This window comes from Schistocerca serialis, chromosome 2 (assembly GCF_023864345.2).
Source record: "Schistocerca serialis cubense isolate TAMUIC-IGC-003099 chromosome 2, iqSchSeri2.2, whole genome shotgun sequence".
In the NCBI taxonomy this organism is placed as follows: Eukaryota; Metazoa; Arthropoda; class Insecta; order Orthoptera; family Acrididae; genus Schistocerca; species Schistocerca serialis.
In genome coordinates this window covers 549,156,120-549,174,001 of record NC_064639.1, presented here as the reverse complement: position 1 = coordinate 549,174,001, position 17,882 = coordinate 549,156,120, and the positions used below count along the sequence as shown (strand labels likewise).

Sequence of the window (17,882 nt, the reverse complement as noted above, 5' to 3'; positions counted from 1 at the left end):
GAAACACAACATCTACAACTGCAAAATTAAAATTTGGCTGTAAATTCGTGAAGTTCTGTTTTTAAAATATTCACTGTACCTAAAATTTCATTATTGCTGATTATTTAGAATTATTAAAGTTTTCAGCTTCTGAGAGTGATAAGGTCAATAGCAGTAGTAGCATGAGCAAGTGTTGTACAACAGAAGCAACATTATTTTGGAAATGGTGAAAAGACACCCATTTAACTTGTTGATTAACTATGTTTGTTAGTTTACATTTCTCTTTAGAGAATGCCTTTAAAATTGAAGCTCTTGTAGCTATACAAAAGATTTCAACATCAAATACTGTAGAACATTCACATTTTTGTACTTTTCATTTACAAATATCTAATACTCCATTAGATTTATGCTGTGAGCTATGGTAAATAATGTAATTAACATAACTATATATTTGAAAACTCTTAATACATAAAGTGAATAGGAAGAATAAATACCATCCAACACATTCTCCAAGCTGCGAGCTCTAGTTACAATATTGGGTGATGGTGTTCTTGCTGATAACATGCGCTCTGAATGTCTTCCTGGACCAGAACGTGCAAGCCATTGTTCAAGCTGACGATGTCGTGACTCGCACAGTGCATGTCCATCTTCAACACAGCGTGTTAGTTCAGATAACCGGCCCTGTGTACGGCGCTCCAAGCTTGAAACTTTGCGATCGAGTCGTTCATGAGCCTGATCGATATGCTCTTTCAGTTCCTGTTTATCTCGGTCCAGTCGGGCCTCCATGTGCCGGAAAAATGGGGCACAGTAGCATGTATATCCAACGCCTACTGGGCCCTGTCATGGAGAAAATATCAGCATTAACAGAAATTTCAAAAACTATTATAATCACAGAGACATATATTAAAGTGTATGAATGCTGCTTTGACACAGACAACTTTTGGCGGGGAATCGAAGAGACTGGTCATAATGGGCTGATGTCCTGCAAAATTAAATCTCCTTGTGGATAACAGAAAATGCTACATTCATGTTAAGCATGTTCAAGAAGCTTCTTCCAAAATTTTGGCTTAGCTTTGATTACATTATGTTACTCTGGATGTCTATTGGCACGTGATCCTAGAAAAAGTAATATAGTTACATTTGAATTTGTATATGTATTGCAAAATATGGAATGTCATAGCCACAGTCTCTGTAGACCTACGATATTCTTTCTCTCCTCTCTCATTCTAATATTAACATTTAAATACCCCTGAAGAGACATAGATGAGGCTGAGTTGAGTAATTTAATATAAGACAGATGGGGCCACAAATGTCGGGAAATATCCCAAAAGTGGATAATAAATGTAAAACATGTGATATAACCAGATGACATACCTCACTACACATGCAGCGATTGGGCTTGTTGATCCTCCCCTTGCCAGTAGGGGGTAGTGGTGCACATAGTTCCGCTAGGCTATTCTGTTTTCGAATGTGGTTGTTGTTGTTGTTATGGTGGTGGTGGTATTCAGTCTGAAGACTGGTTTGATGCAGCTCAGCATGTTACTCTATCATGTGCAAGTGTCTTCATCTCCAAGTAACTACTCCATCCTACATCCTTCTGAACTGAATCTGTTTACTGTATTCATCTCTTGGTCTCCCTCTGTTATTTCTACCCCCCCCCCCCCCCCCCCCCCCCCCATGCTTCCCTCCAGTACTCAACTGGTGATCGCGTGATGTCTCAGAAGGTGTCCTACCAATGGATCCCTTCTTCTACTAAGGTTGTGCCACAAATTTTTTTTCTCCTCCGTTCTGTTCAATACCACCTCATTAGTTATGTGAACTACCCATCTACATCTACATCTACATTTATACTCCGCAAGCCACCCAACGGTGTGTGGCGGAGGGCACTTTACGTGCCACTGTCATTACCTCCCTTTCCTGTTCCAGTCACGTATGGTTCGCGGGAAGAACGACTGTCTGAAAGCCTCTGTGCGCGCTCTAATCTATCTAATTTTACATTTGTGATCTCCTCGGGAGGTATAAGTAGGGGGAAGCAATATATTCGATACCTCATCCAGAAACGCACCCTCTCGAAACCTGGCGAGCAATCTACACCGCGATGCAGAGCGCCTCTCTTGCAGAGTCTGCCACTTGAGTTTATTAAACATCTCCGTAACGCTATCACGGTTACCAAATAACCCTGTGACGAAACGCGCCGCTCTTCTTTGGATCTTCTCTATCTCCTCCGTCAAACCGATCTGGTACGGATCCCACACTGATGAGCAATACTCAAGTATAGGTCGAACGAGTGTTTTGTAGGCCACCTCCTTTGTTGATGGATCACATTTTCCAAGCACTCTCCCAATGAACCTCAACCTGGTACTCGCCTTACCAACAATTAATTTTATATGATCATTCCACTTCAAATCGCTCCGCACGCATACTCCCAGATATTTTACAGAAGTAACTGCTACCAGTGTTTGTTCCGCTATCATATAATCATACAATAAAGGATCCTTCTTTCTATGTATTCGCAATACATTACATTTGTCTATGTTAAGGGACAGTTGCACTCCCTGCACCAAGTGCCTATCCGCTGCAGATCTTCCTGCATTTCGCTACAATTTTCTAATGCTGCAACTTCTCTGTATACTACAGCATCATCCACGAAAAGCCGCATGGAACTTCCGACACTATCTACTAGGTCATTTATATATATTGTGAAAAGCAATGGTCCCATAACACTCCCCTGTGGCACGCCAGAGGTTACTTTAACGTCTGTAGACGTCTCTCCGTTGATAACAACATGCTGTGTTCTGTTTGCTAAAAACTCTTCAATCCAGCCACACAGCTGGTCTGATATTCCGTAGGCTCTTACTTTGTTTATCAGGCGACAGTGCGGAACTGTATCGAACGCCTTCCAGAAGTCAAGAAAAATAGCATCTACCTGGGAGCCTGTATCTAATATTTTCTGGGTCCCATGAACAAATAAAGCGAGTTGGGTCTCACACGATCGCTGTTTCCGGAATCCATGTTGATTCCTACATAGTAGATTCTGGGTTTCCAAAAACGACATGATACTCGAGCAAAAAACATGTTCTAAAATTCTACAACAGATCGATGTCAGAGATATAGGTCTATAGTTTTGCGCATCTGCTCGACGACCCTTCTTGAAGACTGGGACTACCTGTGCTCTTTTCCAATCATTTGGTACCCTCCGTTCCTCTAGAGACTTGCGGTACACGGCTGTTAGAAGGGGGGCAAGTTCTTTCGCGTACTCTGTGTAGAATCGAATTGGTATCCCGTCAGGTCCAGTGGACTTTCCTCTATTGAGTGATTCCAGTTGCTTTTCTATTCCTTGGACACTTATTTCGATGTCAGCCATTTTTTCGTTTGTGCGAGGATTTAGAGAAGGAACTGCAGTGCGGTCTTCCTCTGTGAAACAGCATTATCCTGTAGCATCACATTTCAAAAGCTTCTAGTGTCTTCTTGTCTTTTGTTTATAACCCTTGTTTCTTTTCCATACATGTCTACACTCCATATAATACCTTCAGAAAAGACTTCCTGGGACTTAATTCTATACTCGATGTTAACAAATTTATTTTTTTCCGAAATGTTTGTCTTGCAATTGCCAGTCCACATTTTATATCCTCTCTACTTTGACCATCATCGGTTATTTTGCTTTTCAAATAGAAAAACTCATCTACTACTTTTTGCATCTCATTTCCTACTCTAATTCTCTCAGCATCTCCTGATTTAATTGAACTACAGTCCAATATCCTTGCTTTGCTTTTGTTGATGTTCCTCTTATATCCTCTTTTCAAGACACTGTCCATTCCATTCAGCTGCTCTTCCAAGTCCTTTGCTGTCTCTGACAGAATTACAATGTCGTCAACAAACCTCAAATTTGTTAGAGAAACCACTGCTTCCCTTTCATGCCCCTCAACTTGTACAACTGCCATCTAGTTTCTGTAAAATCTGTAAAAAGCATTGTGCTCTCTGTATTTTACTCCTGCTACCTTCAGAATTTGAAAGAGAGTATTCCAGTCAACATTGTGAAAGGCTTTATCTAAGTCTACAAATGCTATAAATAGATTTGCCTTTCCTTAACCTGTCTTCTTTGACAAATCATAGGGTCAGTACTGCCTTGCATGTTCCTACATTTCTCCAGAATCCAAAATGATCTTCCCAGAGGTCGGCTTCAATCAGTTTTTCCATTCGTCTGTAAAGAATTCATGTTAGTATTTTGCAGCCATGACTCACTAAACTGATAATTCAGTAATTTTCACACTTGTTTGTACCTGCTTTCTTTGTAATTGGAATTATTATTTTATTCTTGAAGTCTGAGGGCATTTTGTCTGTCTCACACATCTTGCTCACTACATGGAAGAATCTTGTTATGTTTGGCTTTCCAAAGGCTACCAGTGGCTCTAAGGAAATGTTATCTACTCCCGGGGCCTTGTTTTGACTTAGATCTTTCAGTGCTCTGTCAAATTCTTCATACAGTATCTTATCTCCCATCTCATCTTCATCTACATCCTCTTCCATTTCCATAACATTACCCTCAAGTACATATCCTTGTATAGAGCCTCTACACACTCCTTCCACCTTTCTGCTTTCTGTTCTTTGCTTAAGACTGGTTTTCCATCTGAGCTCTTGATATTCATACAGATGGGTCTCTTTTCTTCAAGGGTCTGTTTAATTTTCCTGTAGGTGGCATCTACCTTTCCTCTAGTGATATGTGCTTCTAAATCCTTACATTTGTCCTCTAGCCATTACTGATTAGCCATTTTGCACTTCCTGTCAATCTCATTTTATAGACATTTGTATTCCCATTCACCTGCTTCATTTATTGCATTTTTATATTTTCTCCTTTCATCAATGAAATTCAATATCTCTTGTGTTACCCAAGGGTTTGTAATAAGCCTTGTACTTTAGGCTACTTGATCCTTTGCTGACTTCACTATTTCATCTCTCAAAGCTACTCATTCTTCTTCTACTGTATTCCTTTTCCTTGTTCTCGTCAATTGTTCCCTGATGCTTCCTCTTAATCTCTCTGCAAACCCTGGTTCTTTCAGTTTATCCAGTCCCATCTCCTCAAATTCTTACATTTTTGCAGTTTTATCAGTTTTAATCTACAGTTCATAACCAATTAATTGTGGTCAGAGTCCACATCTGCCCCTGAAAATGTTGCAAAATTTAAAATCTAATTCCAAAATCTCTGTCTTATCATTATATAAACAATCTGAAACATTCTGATATCTCCAGGTCTCTTCTACATATTCTTTCAAAATTCTTAAACCAAATGTTAGTGATGATTAAATTATGCTCTGTGCAAAATTCTACCAGGTGGCATCTTCTTGCATTCCTTTCCCCCAGCCGATATTCACATACTATTTTTCCTTCTCTTCCTTTTCCCACTATCGAATTTCTCCAGTCCCCCATTCCTATTAAATTTTCATTCCCTTTAAGTATCTGAATAATTTATTTTATCTCCTCATACATTTCTTCAATCTCTTCATCATCTGTGGAGCTAGTTGGCTTGTAAACTCGCAATATTGTGGTGTGTGTGTGTGCGTGTGCACTTTGTATCTATCTTGGCTACAATAATGCATTCACTGTGCTGTTCATAGAAGCTTATCCAAGTTCTTATTTTTTTATTTATTATTAAACCTATTCCTGCATTACCCCTGTTTGATATTGTATTTATAACCCTATAGTCACCTGACCAGAAGTCCTGTTCCTCCTGCCACCAAACTTCACTTACTTCCAATATATCTAATTCTAAACTATCCATTTCCCTTTTTAAATTTTCTAACGTACCCGCCTGATTAAGGGATCTGACGTTCCACACTTAAAACAGTAGAACACCAGTTTCGTTGCTTCTGTTTTTCAATACTCTTTTGTAATTGTGATCTATCGTAAACTTAGAAGTTACTTTATTATTGGCCTCCCTGTATCCAAGCAAAAGCTGTTCTAATTTTTTATTTCTTCCCTTTTGTCCCCCTTTTTTGTTTACAGACTTTGTTTAGTAAAAAACACTTAGGTCATTTACGGGTAGTGGTGCATTTCAGAAGCTTATACTTAATAATTTGTGATGCAATACAGTACGTATTTGTTGTGCTAAACTTTGCAACTAACCAATGGAAACCACAAGACCAGTATATAAAATAATTAATCTTACCTCAATGTAAGCACGTAATTGTCTAACGCAATGCAAAAAAATACTACCTGCCAGACACAAAACTCAAACCCTGAGCCCCATGCTTGAAAGTTGCAAATGTAGGCCTAGAACCTTCTTGGGTTGGGATGGTCAACGATGACAGACTGATAGGCAACACTGCTCCACATGCAGTGAAGTACATCTGGTGACGTTATGTGTTCAAAATTTGTCATCCACTTTTGTGGTATTTCCTGACATTTGCGGCCCCTTGTCTCATGTATTAAATTACTTGGCTCAGCATCATCTACATTGCTATAGGGTTTTTTAAAATGTATATACATGCATACTGACCCCCCCCCCCCCCAAAAAAAAAAAAAAGAAAATGTTTAGTATGTTGAACAGCGAGGCAAACTGATTGGTTTTCAAGAAGAAACCCATATTCGGAAATGAATGGCTTGTGCACAGGAGAGTGTTAAAGCCTGAGAATGAATGGTTCTGACAGTTTGTTCCGATTATTTGTGGTATTGTAATATGGAAGATATGCAATCCTTTAGCCAGCTGTGTACTACTTGGACAACCTGAGCCTAATGACATTTCTGTGCATGCACTACATTCCTCCATATGGCCCTTGTGACATCCTAGTGCAAACATTATGTGATCTGCCATTGCAGTAACATTGTTAACAGCTGTGTGACATGTATCAGTACACAGCTGTGGAAATCACCAACATTGTGCTTTCATATAGAAAAGTGGATTGCAATGGGAGAGCTGCTGCAAGACTGTATGTGGAACATTTTCCAAACACATATACCTACATTCGTGCCCATCAAGAGATGCTCCAGAGAAGCCATAAAGTAGGATGTAAGTATTCTCTGCATGAAATGTGTTCGTTCAGTAGCATTTGGTTCTTGGTACTTGCAAATACTATCCCCAGTCTACTGTTTGCCTTTAATAAGTGCCAAAACATGATGCGGTTCATCCATGCTCAGCTCGAAGACTATGGTTGGAGAAGGAAGTGCTGACAGCGTTCAAAGAGGACCCAGCCACCAGCACTCGGCAGTGGCACACGTGCTGCACATGCATAAAAGAGCCATGTGACATCTTGTCCATGAACCCTGGTTCCATCCGTATCATCTGCAGAGGGTCCAGGCATTACGGGAGGAAGACTGCCCTTAAGGGGTGCAGTTTGCGTAGTGGTATTTACAACAATGCATATCTCAGCCACAATTCCTGAGCTTGATGTTATTCATGGATGAATGCACATTTACTAGAGGCAACATATTAAACTTACACAACATGCACATTTTTAGCATATGAAAATCCACTTACATAGATGATTAAAAATCACCAACACAGGATTGGTATCAACATCTGGGTTGGGATAATTGGTGGCTATGTCATTGGGCCATATCTACTGCCAAACACACTAACAGGACCAACCTACCTCACATTTATTAGAGAAGTTTTGCCTGCCCTATTGCATGTAGTGCCCCAAAATGTTCAGATGGACGTGAGACTGCAACATGATGGAGCTTCAGCACACTCTGATGTCAAATTGCTGAATGACCTCCACGTCGCATATCCCGATTGGTGTATCAGTAGAGGTGGACCAGTTCCATGGCCAGCAGAGTCTCCAGATCTGACACCTCTCAGCTCTTTTCTGTGGGGTAGTATGAAGAGTATGGTGTATGGCACACCTGCAACACCAGTGGAGGACCTTGTTGCTCGAGTCCATGGAGTGACTGAAGTACTTTAAAGATAGCTGCACCTATTGGCTCATGTGCGTGAGCCTCAGCACCACCGATGTAGGCTCTACATTGAAGTAGGAGGTGCAGTTTAAAGCCCATTTGTAATGAAGACAGCATTATGAGTTACTCGTTTTTTTTTTTTTAAAAAAAAGCTTCACCAACTTCAGACAAATTTCTGACTGTCCAAATTATGTTCATTTCGTAATGATATGGTACATGAGTTTATCCATTTGAAAGGAAAAATGTACACTCACAATGTAACTTCTTCAAGAATCCATATAAAGAAAAAAAGCTTCAAAGATTAATTTGACATTCAATTATATTGCTATGCAGTATCTATCATCATCACAAAAACAAAACTTGATAGATGTCACCACAATTTCTGTGCCAACCAAGGAATTTTCACTCTGCCTTCAAACTGTTCATTTTTTAGAGGCTGATGGCATCAAATGTAGCCAAAAAGATAATGTGGGGCAGTGGACAGGAATATTTCTCAAGTGAATCAAAAGTCCAATCTATGCAGCTTTATTGGGGTTTGTTGCACCAATTAACACAGTGATAGGCTTTTTTACAATATGAGGCACTCCATCTCTCCTCCTCTCTCCCTCATTCCCGTAAAGTATAAGTATGGCAATATATACATGGTGTTTCTTTTAATTTGAGGCATCTAAATATCACAAAAATGATCCATCATATGAAAACAATGCTCTACGTGAGAAATTAATATTAGGAAAGGGGACATCCATCTGAGCTGCAATTGGACACCTCCTAATACCACTCCTCCTCTGTGGGCAGGTTCAACCTTGTATTTTAAGATGGGAACCTGCCCCCCCCCCCAATATTTTTATTGCATATCCAGCTTCTAAGCCAAAAAATATGTACAGTTACCTCAGACCTGTGTTTACATTCACGGTAGGTGGTACTGTAATTGACAAATATTGAGTGTTCCCGTTTTTGCAATTAAGAATTGATGCATTTGATTCTACTTTTCATTTGTGTTGTAAATGTAAACCTCTGTGTTCTAATAATTGATATTTATGTTCAAAATGTACTTTAGTATTGCAAATTTGATTGTACAGTACAATATAGGTAGCTGTTTCACTATCTTGTTAGAAACTATCTTAAGCATGATCCAGGTCTGTTCCCATTGGGATGCTTGATATTGGGGAGTCTTGTTGCCTCACCATTTGTCACTCGTTTCATGGACATTTGACCTGATTAAAATGGTTGTGGTTTGTATTCTGTCGGTAGCCGCATAGTAGCCAGCACAATATTTATGGCAGCTGGATGGAAACACATGCCAAAATCAGTCACCCTGACGGCAGTATTTCAGGATGGCCACTAAAATCAAGCATTCTTTGTTTGGTCACTCACTACAACCACAGAACAGAAAACTACATTGCCATATGAGTAGCTTGCTTGCCACAAATGTCAATGTCTAGTCATATTATGTTTATTGTACAAGGGATAGACAAAATAAAGTGAACACCTGTACTTACTTGGGAATGGTTTGTTAATAATGGGTTGGACACCCATTTTCCCATAACACAGCTGTAATTCTTCTTGAAATACTGGCATATAATGATTGTATAGTCTCCAGTGGAATAATATGCCACTCTTCGATCAGAACCTCTTCTAAATCCTGTAGTGATGAGGGAGGCAGAAATCTACTCCGGAGTCTGTGCTCCAATACCGCCCACGAGAGTTTGATAATGTTCAAGTGCTGGCCGGGTAAGAGACTACAGTTCAGTTGTATGCTCCTCATTCTGTCCTGACTATATGAATGCGTGCATTATCGTCCTGAAATATGGTATCATGTTGGGGAACAACATGTGAATCATGGGGTCCACCTGATCACCTAACATGTTCCCGTAATTGTTGGCTGTAACATGGCCTTTGAGAGTAATGATGGGACCAGCAGAATACCATGATATGAATACCCACACCATCACACTTCCACCTCCATGCTTAACTGTTGGAATCAAGCAATCAAAATTGTAGGCTTCTCTTGGCATTCTCCAGACATAAACCCAGCCAGATGTTGGAAATAATGAAAATGTTGGCTTGTTGGACCATATGATGTGTTTCCAGTGATGCTGTCCAGGATTTATGCTCCTGACATCCTATTTTATGCTCCTTTGCATTGGTTGTTGTCACTAATGGTTTTGATATAGCAGCTCGTCCATGAATATTTGCTTTATGGAGTTCTCAGCGGATGGTGTTGATAGATACGGGGTCCCAAAGTTGGCTATTGAGCTCTGCCGTCACTTTAGTCACCGTAGTTTTGTGTTGTTTTGACACAATTCATGTTAGCACACAACAATCTCTGTCATTTAGTTTTGATTTGCATCAACTATCACATTTACGTGATGATGTCTTTCCACATTTTGTCTGGGCTGTCATGACTGTTGAAGCAGCTGATCTTGAAACATTCAATAAGTTGGCTATCTTGGTTACTGATGCTCCCGCTAATCGGGCCCCCACAATCTGCTCTCTTTGGAACTCGGTTAGGTCTTTCATTGCACATTCACCTTGGCCTCTGAATGCAAATAAGAAGTGTGCACTACTTGTAAACAACCTCCACTGATGCCTAGTCTGTTCTGAACATGCACAGTACAGTGTGACTCATGCCATACCTGCGTTGCTGATCATCAGACACAACCATCCCATTACTACCTCTGTTCTCCCTATCCTCTGCACAATCACATTTGCAACACTCAAGTAATGTTTGAAAATCAGTATTAGCCACTGAAACACCAAGTTTTACATTTACATCCTAAATTAAATGTAGAATCAAGTGTGTTGGTTCTTAATTGCAACAACAAACAGGCGCTCTGGATATTTGCTGGTTACAGTACCATCTATCACAAAAGGGAAACAATGGTTTGAGTAAACCATAAGTATTTTTTGGCATAGAATCTGAATATGCAATAAAAATGTGGGGGAGGGGTGGAGTTCCCATTTGAAAATAAAACATAGACCTGCTGATGCAAGACGGATGGTTAGGAGATATCCAGCTGTAGCACAGACAGATGCTCCCTGTAATCCACAAATCCAGAACAGATTTTTTTTTTTTTTTTTTTTTTTTTTTTTTTGTACACTGCAACATTTTCGATATATTTGGTTATCTCAAGTTAAAACAAGCATCCTATATATGGTACGATATAGGAACTGGAGACCTTTGATGATTTGTTTTCTTACCTTTCGAATGTTTCCAGCTAAATCTAGATAATATTGTTCACCCTTTTTCAGAGGCTCTTGTGGTAAGGAATCCAGATTTGGTTGTGGAAATGCTTTAGGATCTGGAAAGTAATGACATCCGTAAGGTGACCACTGCTTGCCTGTTGGCCGTTCAAAGTGCACCTTATGGGTGTTTTTGTGCTGGAAAAAAACAAAAGTTTGTTACTGTTGATACAAGTAACAATTTATCCTTTAAAACACAAGTTGACTAAATTATGATTAGATATAAGAAGGAATGAAGGAAAGGTTTAGGAGTGGACTTAAAATTCAGGGTGAAAGGAAATCAATGACAAGCTTCACTGATGACATTGATATCTTCAATTAATATGAAGAACAATTACAGGAACTGTTGACTCAAATCAACAGTCTAATGAGCCCAGAATATGGACTAAGAGTAAATCAACAAAAGATGAGTATAATGACAAGGGGCAGAAATGGGATTAGTGATAGCTTAACATAAAAATTGAGGACCACATAGTAGATAAAGTGAAGGCCATCTGCTATCTTGGAAAAAAATAACACAAGGGAGATGAAGCTAATAGGAGATAAAAAGCAAACTAACACAGTCAAAGAGAGCAAAAGGAGCCTGCTAGTATCAGAGAAAGGCATTAATTTGAGAGAAAAAGGTTCAGAGAATATGTGTCAGGAGCTTAACATGATTCAGAAGGTAATATGGTCTCTGTGAAAACCAGAAAAGAAAGAATCAGAATTTTTGAGGTAAGGTTTACAGAAGTGTGCTACATATTCAGTGGATGGATAAGATAAGAAATTAGGTTCTTTACAGAATCAGTGAGGAAAGGAAGAAGGGACAGGAGGTTTGACATGCGTTAAGACATCCAGGGGTGGGAACAACTTCCATGGTAGTTGAGGGAGCTGGAGAGGTCGAAAATTGCAGAGGGAGACAGAGACTGGAATATATTAAAGAAAATAACTGAAGGTGTTGGGTGTAAGTCCTACTTTTAGACGAAGATAGAAGCATAGGAGAGGAAATCATGATAACTCACATATACCCAGTTAGATAATTGATAACCCAAGACAAAGCAAAAAATAAATGGCTTATATTTAATAAAAGTGAATATATTACTCATGCTACTAGTGAAACATACTCAAAATCTGCAACAATGTAACACAATTTTCTTCCATGTTAAACAAGCTGCTAGTTTTAATTAAGAATTTATCTACAGATGGGAATGATAGTCCAGAATAAGCAATTTCAGTTTAAACTGAAAATATGTTTTGTGAACTACATGCAAACTTTGTTATTGGGCAAATAATCACAGATTTTTGTGGTTGCATATTCAATCATTTTGTCAGCCACTGACAGTCTTAATGATGAGACAAAATGTATTTTTTTCTTCTAATGTAGCAGCAGTGGATATTATTCTTCTTCTCAATCTGTGATCGACTATTTATGACAAATTTCATTAGCAAATATCTATCTTGCTAAGTACTATACAATTGTGGATGAATATCAAAAGTTATTCCCACTGTTTACTTTCATGCAATAGTTGCTTTCTTTTTAAATGATTAGTTACCGCAGAAAACTGTGACGTAGAATATTAACAAGTGGAATATCTATTAAGATTATGTTTTCCAAAACTACCAGTAATCCAAAGGACAAATATTATTGATGAATGAAAATTTCATCCATAAAAAAATTGCAACTGTTGATAAATGTAAATAAACAGTTTGTAGCTTGTTGCACTATTCACCAACAATCAGTAACTGCTGTGGTGTTCATAAGATCCAGTATGGATACTAAATAAAAAGGCTGTTACATTTTTTATTATCTAACACCTGCAACATTGGATAAGTAATCATATAAATAGTACTGTCAGTCTAAAATAAAACCTCTGGAACCCAAAATGTCATCCTTCTCGTAAGAATGAACATAGATTACAATTTTGTTCAAAAGCAATAAATCAACTTGCTTTTTACATCCTGCTTGCACATTTAAATACCAATTATCAGTTTGATGCAATAATAAGCTTGAAATAACAGATATTAACGAACCTTCTTCTTATCTTTGTGACGGGTGCTGCTGTCTTTACTACTTGTCCCACTCTCGTTCTTTTCCCGTTTCTTCTCATTCTTTATTTCCTTCTCACGGACAGTCTTTGTGTACTTTGACTTTGCCCTTGATACTGGGCAGTTGTCCAGAATAGAGAGAATTTCATTTAGATCTTTCCGTAAAGCAATATCTCTTGCTGTCTCATTTTGCTGAAACAAATTTGCTAATAAGACTTAATACAAATATGTGAATGACAAGGAAAAACCTTTTGCATTATAATATGATCCATGAATAAAAATGATTAAAATTTCTTTTATTGACATTATACCTTATTTTTAAGACTTTTGTCACAACCAGCCTCCAACAATATTCTTGTAAGTTTTCTGCGACCCATAGCTGCAGCAATGTGCAATGCAGTGTCACCATTCTGCAAATAGCATGTCAAAATTCATATGATTTCTTAACAGCTCAATATGGGTGATGGTGTTTACATAATAATTGCTTTAAAATTTCAAAGAAAATTTTAATTAAGGAATGCAAATATGTTTTGTTGTTGTCTACATAATAGTTAACAATAGTTTTGAAGATAAATGTGACTAGTTTCAATATGTATGTTAATACATGCTAGTGAGCAACTGAAGTACAGTAACTTCTAGTTGTATTTTGCACTCGTTTTACTGTGTTTGCTGGCACTGACTTATTGGACATGCACCTCACGAGAAATTAAAAGGAATGGGAGCCATGGTGATTCGTTAACATTCAGTATCCGCTCAGATTCACAGTAGTTGATAGCAACAAAGCTCAAGGTACACACATAGCCCCCTCTCAATAACAATCCAGATGTGCACTACATGACTGACACCAGGAGTCCTCTGAACCAAATGTGCACCAACAAATAATACATGCATCGAATTACTCTGGCTTCATGTGGTAACACTGTCCCCAGTGTCACTGCAAAGAAACAGGAGCACATTTTCTGCCTGTAGGTCTGGTCGACGTCAGAACCAACATCTTGCTGCATCAATAACCTCCCCATTCTCCAGGGACTGTTCCCCACAGAGAAGATCCTTTGTTGGGCCAAACAGATGGAAATTGGGACAATTGCAGGAGTCTCAGCTGTCTGTGTCTGTGCAGCACATAAGAGATCGGACAGGTTTGCGCAACCTTGTTGTGATGACAAACGCCTCACCCAACAACTCCCAGTGCTTTTGTTCATTGCCACGTCTGCATAGACATTCTGCAAGCACATATGAATGTTTGTGATGCTCTGGTTTTCTGCCAAAAGAAACTCAAAGGCAGCTTTCTGTTGGAACACACCTCTGTTACAGATGCCATTTTGAAGGCTAAGTATAGTGCCGCCACCTATTGGAACTTCATGAAACTATAGGGGCTGAAGCAGGAATATTCCACAATATCCCACAGCAAATTCAGTATTTTTTCAACTGAAAAAAAGTGTTACATTACTTATTGAGTGCCCCTCATATCTTTCTTGCAAAGGTATAACTACTGGACTCTATCTTGCACTTAAAGGGAATTTCTTCACCTTATATGTTTAAAAGTGTGCTTCTACAAACAACTGCTGTAACTCTAGTGATGTTTTGACTATGGAATGGTGGAGTCTTTCTGCTGATGCCAAGTTCTGTTGTCTGTGAAGTGTGATTCGCATAGGTAATTACTTGGAATGGTGGCTTCTGTATGGCACCAGAAAAGATTCAGCTTGTTCTGGGTGCCCAGATGTCATTGCCCTTCTTGAATTGGAAAATAAACTACTGCCCTGCAGCCCACATACGTATTGTTATATGGTCTCTAAGTTGACATGTTGACCTGCTGAATGCTTAACTTTGGAGATGGTCTGTCTCTGTGTTTAGTGTGAGCATTCAATTATGCATCAATGACCTTCCTTGTGGAGGCAGATATTTTTGAAATGTATAACTAGTAATGAGATATGTGGCCAATGACTGCCTTTGCTAAATGATAAATTTCTGTCAGAGTTACCCTGTTAATAATACATACTGACAATTATTAATACTCCTATATTTTAGCAGCTCAGCTAATTAATGGATAAGATACAATTCAGTTTCTTATGTAAGCCAGGTTGTCGTTAGTAAGTATGTACTGTTTCAGACTTCATAAAGTTAAACAAAATGTGGATGAAGATGTTAATAAAGTATGTCTGTAGCTTACTTTGTTTTAGATGAGTAGCCATTTCATGCCTTGTATCCATTTGCAGCCTGTGAAATATTTATATGCCAAAATTACGAAATTTGGAAACATATGTGGAAAATGAAGGTAGGATAGAGTAAGAAAGGACAGACAATTTGAGACAGAGCACAAGCTCATTTGGAGGAGGACAAGGGAAAGAATTGGCTTGGTATTTTTGTATGCACATTGTCACACTCATGATATTTTTAAGTGCAAAGCAAGCAGAATTTAATTTTTTTGGCAACTGGTCATTGTACCACAATTACCCATAAAAAGTTTTTATGTAATTAAAGTGGGACACCAAATACAGCAATGCCAGCAATAGGAACAGCCATAATAGCTGCAACTTACCTTGTTTTGATCTGAAACATGGCACTGGGCACTAATAAGAATTCTTGTTACTCCAGCATGTCCATACCTGGCACTTGTGTGAAGTGGTGTATCACCATACTGTGGAAACAGAACAGCGTGCAGACATGTATTTGAATTTTTTTTTTTAAATGGCTTAATGTTACATGAAATGGTTATATAAATTGGCAAAAATGTAATAAATATAAACAAAAGGGGACTTTTTACTATGAAGTTTTTGACTGTTTCCAAGTGCATGAAGGTGCAGAGTGAATCATCAATAGTTATTTAACTGTCTGAAACTAATTTTGGATTAATGTGAACGCTATGCCATAATCCATAAAAGAGAAGATTCTGTACTACCTGACAAGGAGCAATACCTGCACAGCAGTTGATACAAAATGACAAAATGATCCAAATATGTAATTGGGAAATGATCATCAAACTGGATTTCAGTCAAATAAAGATACTCATACAATTGACTTGGACTTATCAAAAGGCAACAGGGATGAACACACATACGGGGTGATCAGAAACAGACTGAAGAGTTTGTAAGAGTGTCACAGAATAGGTTGGGCTGTGAAATAATTTTTAAGAAAAAAATTTGATATGTTGCACTGCTTCTGAGTCAACTGACATATAAGTTAGCCAATCAGGCCATTGCACACACAAATTCAAATGGCACACCAGAGACAGTGTCATAGAATGTGTTCTTAGTTTGATTTCCTAAAACCAAACAAGAGGCCAATATAAAAATTGGACATGGGATTGCAGTAAGGATCGAACTCAAGCCAAAGGCTGAGCAATCTCATGTGTTATTCACTGTAAGAACAATGGACACTAATTGTATCTGGCTGGCCACTTGAGAGACCTGATTGGGTAACTTCAATGCTCATTTATTCAGAAATGGCACACTGTATTGAATTTTTTCTTGAGAAACATTTCTCAGCACAACCTACCCTGCAACACACTTACAAGCTTTTCAGACTGTACCTGATCACCCTCTATATTATCCAAACAAAACTGTAAACTTTTAAAGGCAATGGTTCCTTCAATAGTAAAAAAGAGGTAATGGTTGAAGGAAGCAAGACTGATCAGAAAAAAAAGAAGTCACTCATGTCTCATTAAGGGGAAATCAATGACGACTTGTAAGCAACAGATAAATTTTAAAACCTGAAACACTGTAACTGATACATAGGATAGATCAAAAGCTGTAGATGGGAGATTTGGAGCCTGAGGTGTTATAGGTGGTCAAGAGGATAGCTGCCAAATAATAGGTGGTGAAGAACTCTTTTGTAACAGAAGCAAGAATTACATGAAAATAGAAAGCAACATAGGAAAATTAAGTGGCTAATAGTAGAGAAGAAGCAGCCAAGGAAGAAAAAGGACAGGAATTCACAAAATGTAAACAAAAAGAAATAATGTACAAAAAGGTATGCAGTAACTGGGTACAGAAGTGAACAGCAGGTAGCCAATAACATGAGTAATTACTGATAATTTGAGATCATGTGTGTGGTGGAAATCATATACATGCTTAAGACTGAGCTTTCATGTTTGAAGTTGCGTATTGGCTAGTATATGCCAAGGGCTGTCATGCACATGGCCTTCCTTCTGGCGGAGCACACATTAACTTACAAGAGAGGGTCATACTGATTTTTATGGCTGCTTGTGCAAGATGGACTAGGCACATTGGAAATGTTTGTGTAGAGGGCAGTAGTACCAGTGATAGGTTGCCACATGAGGCATAAGAGGGAGGTAGAAACACATATCAGATGGTCCAGAAAATAGGAAGTGTTTTTAATATAGGAATGTGAATGTAATGGTTGCAAGTGTTTCACCAATCACACGAATGACTCATTAAGTTTGATACTTCAATGTCAACAATTACTTGATAATCAAGTAATAACAGTGAATTTTGTAACACAGTACACTGAATAATGAAAAAAGCTCTGATCGATGAAGACTAAATTTAGATGATTCTGCAAACAATATAAAAGAAAGAAGAGAGACACAACAGATATTGTTATCTGAATAAACTCAAATAAATTTGAAATGTTGTGCCACAGACATTATATTACAAGCAATAGCACGTAGTTTAAATGACTGCAGTGAATGAATGAGCCTATGATAACTTTATGTTTAATTATGTTTAATATATCTTTGAAAGGCAAGACGTTTTACATTATTACATTCATGGCAGAAAGCATTACTT

General features: G+C 38.4%; 1 protein-coding gene across 1 annotated transcript in view; it reads right to left on the bottom strand.

Moving 5' to 3' along the window:
• The window catches only part of LOC126457534 (ankyrin repeat domain-containing protein 6), a 722,889-nt gene that overhangs the window by 38,784 nt on the left and 666,223 nt on the right, over positions 1-17,882 (bottom strand). Inside the window, exons 7-11 of the mRNA XM_050093890.1 lie at positions 15,674-15,772; positions 13,449-13,547; positions 13,123-13,329; positions 11,071-11,250; positions 474-816 (exon numbers count right to left, since the gene is read on the bottom strand). Coding sequence (XP_049949847.1) covers positions 474-816; positions 11,071-11,250; positions 13,123-13,329; positions 13,449-13,547; positions 15,674-15,772 — 928 coding nt within the window. The remainder of the gene's footprint in view (positions 1-473; positions 817-11,070; positions 11,251-13,122; positions 13,330-13,448; positions 13,548-15,673; positions 15,773-17,882) is intronic.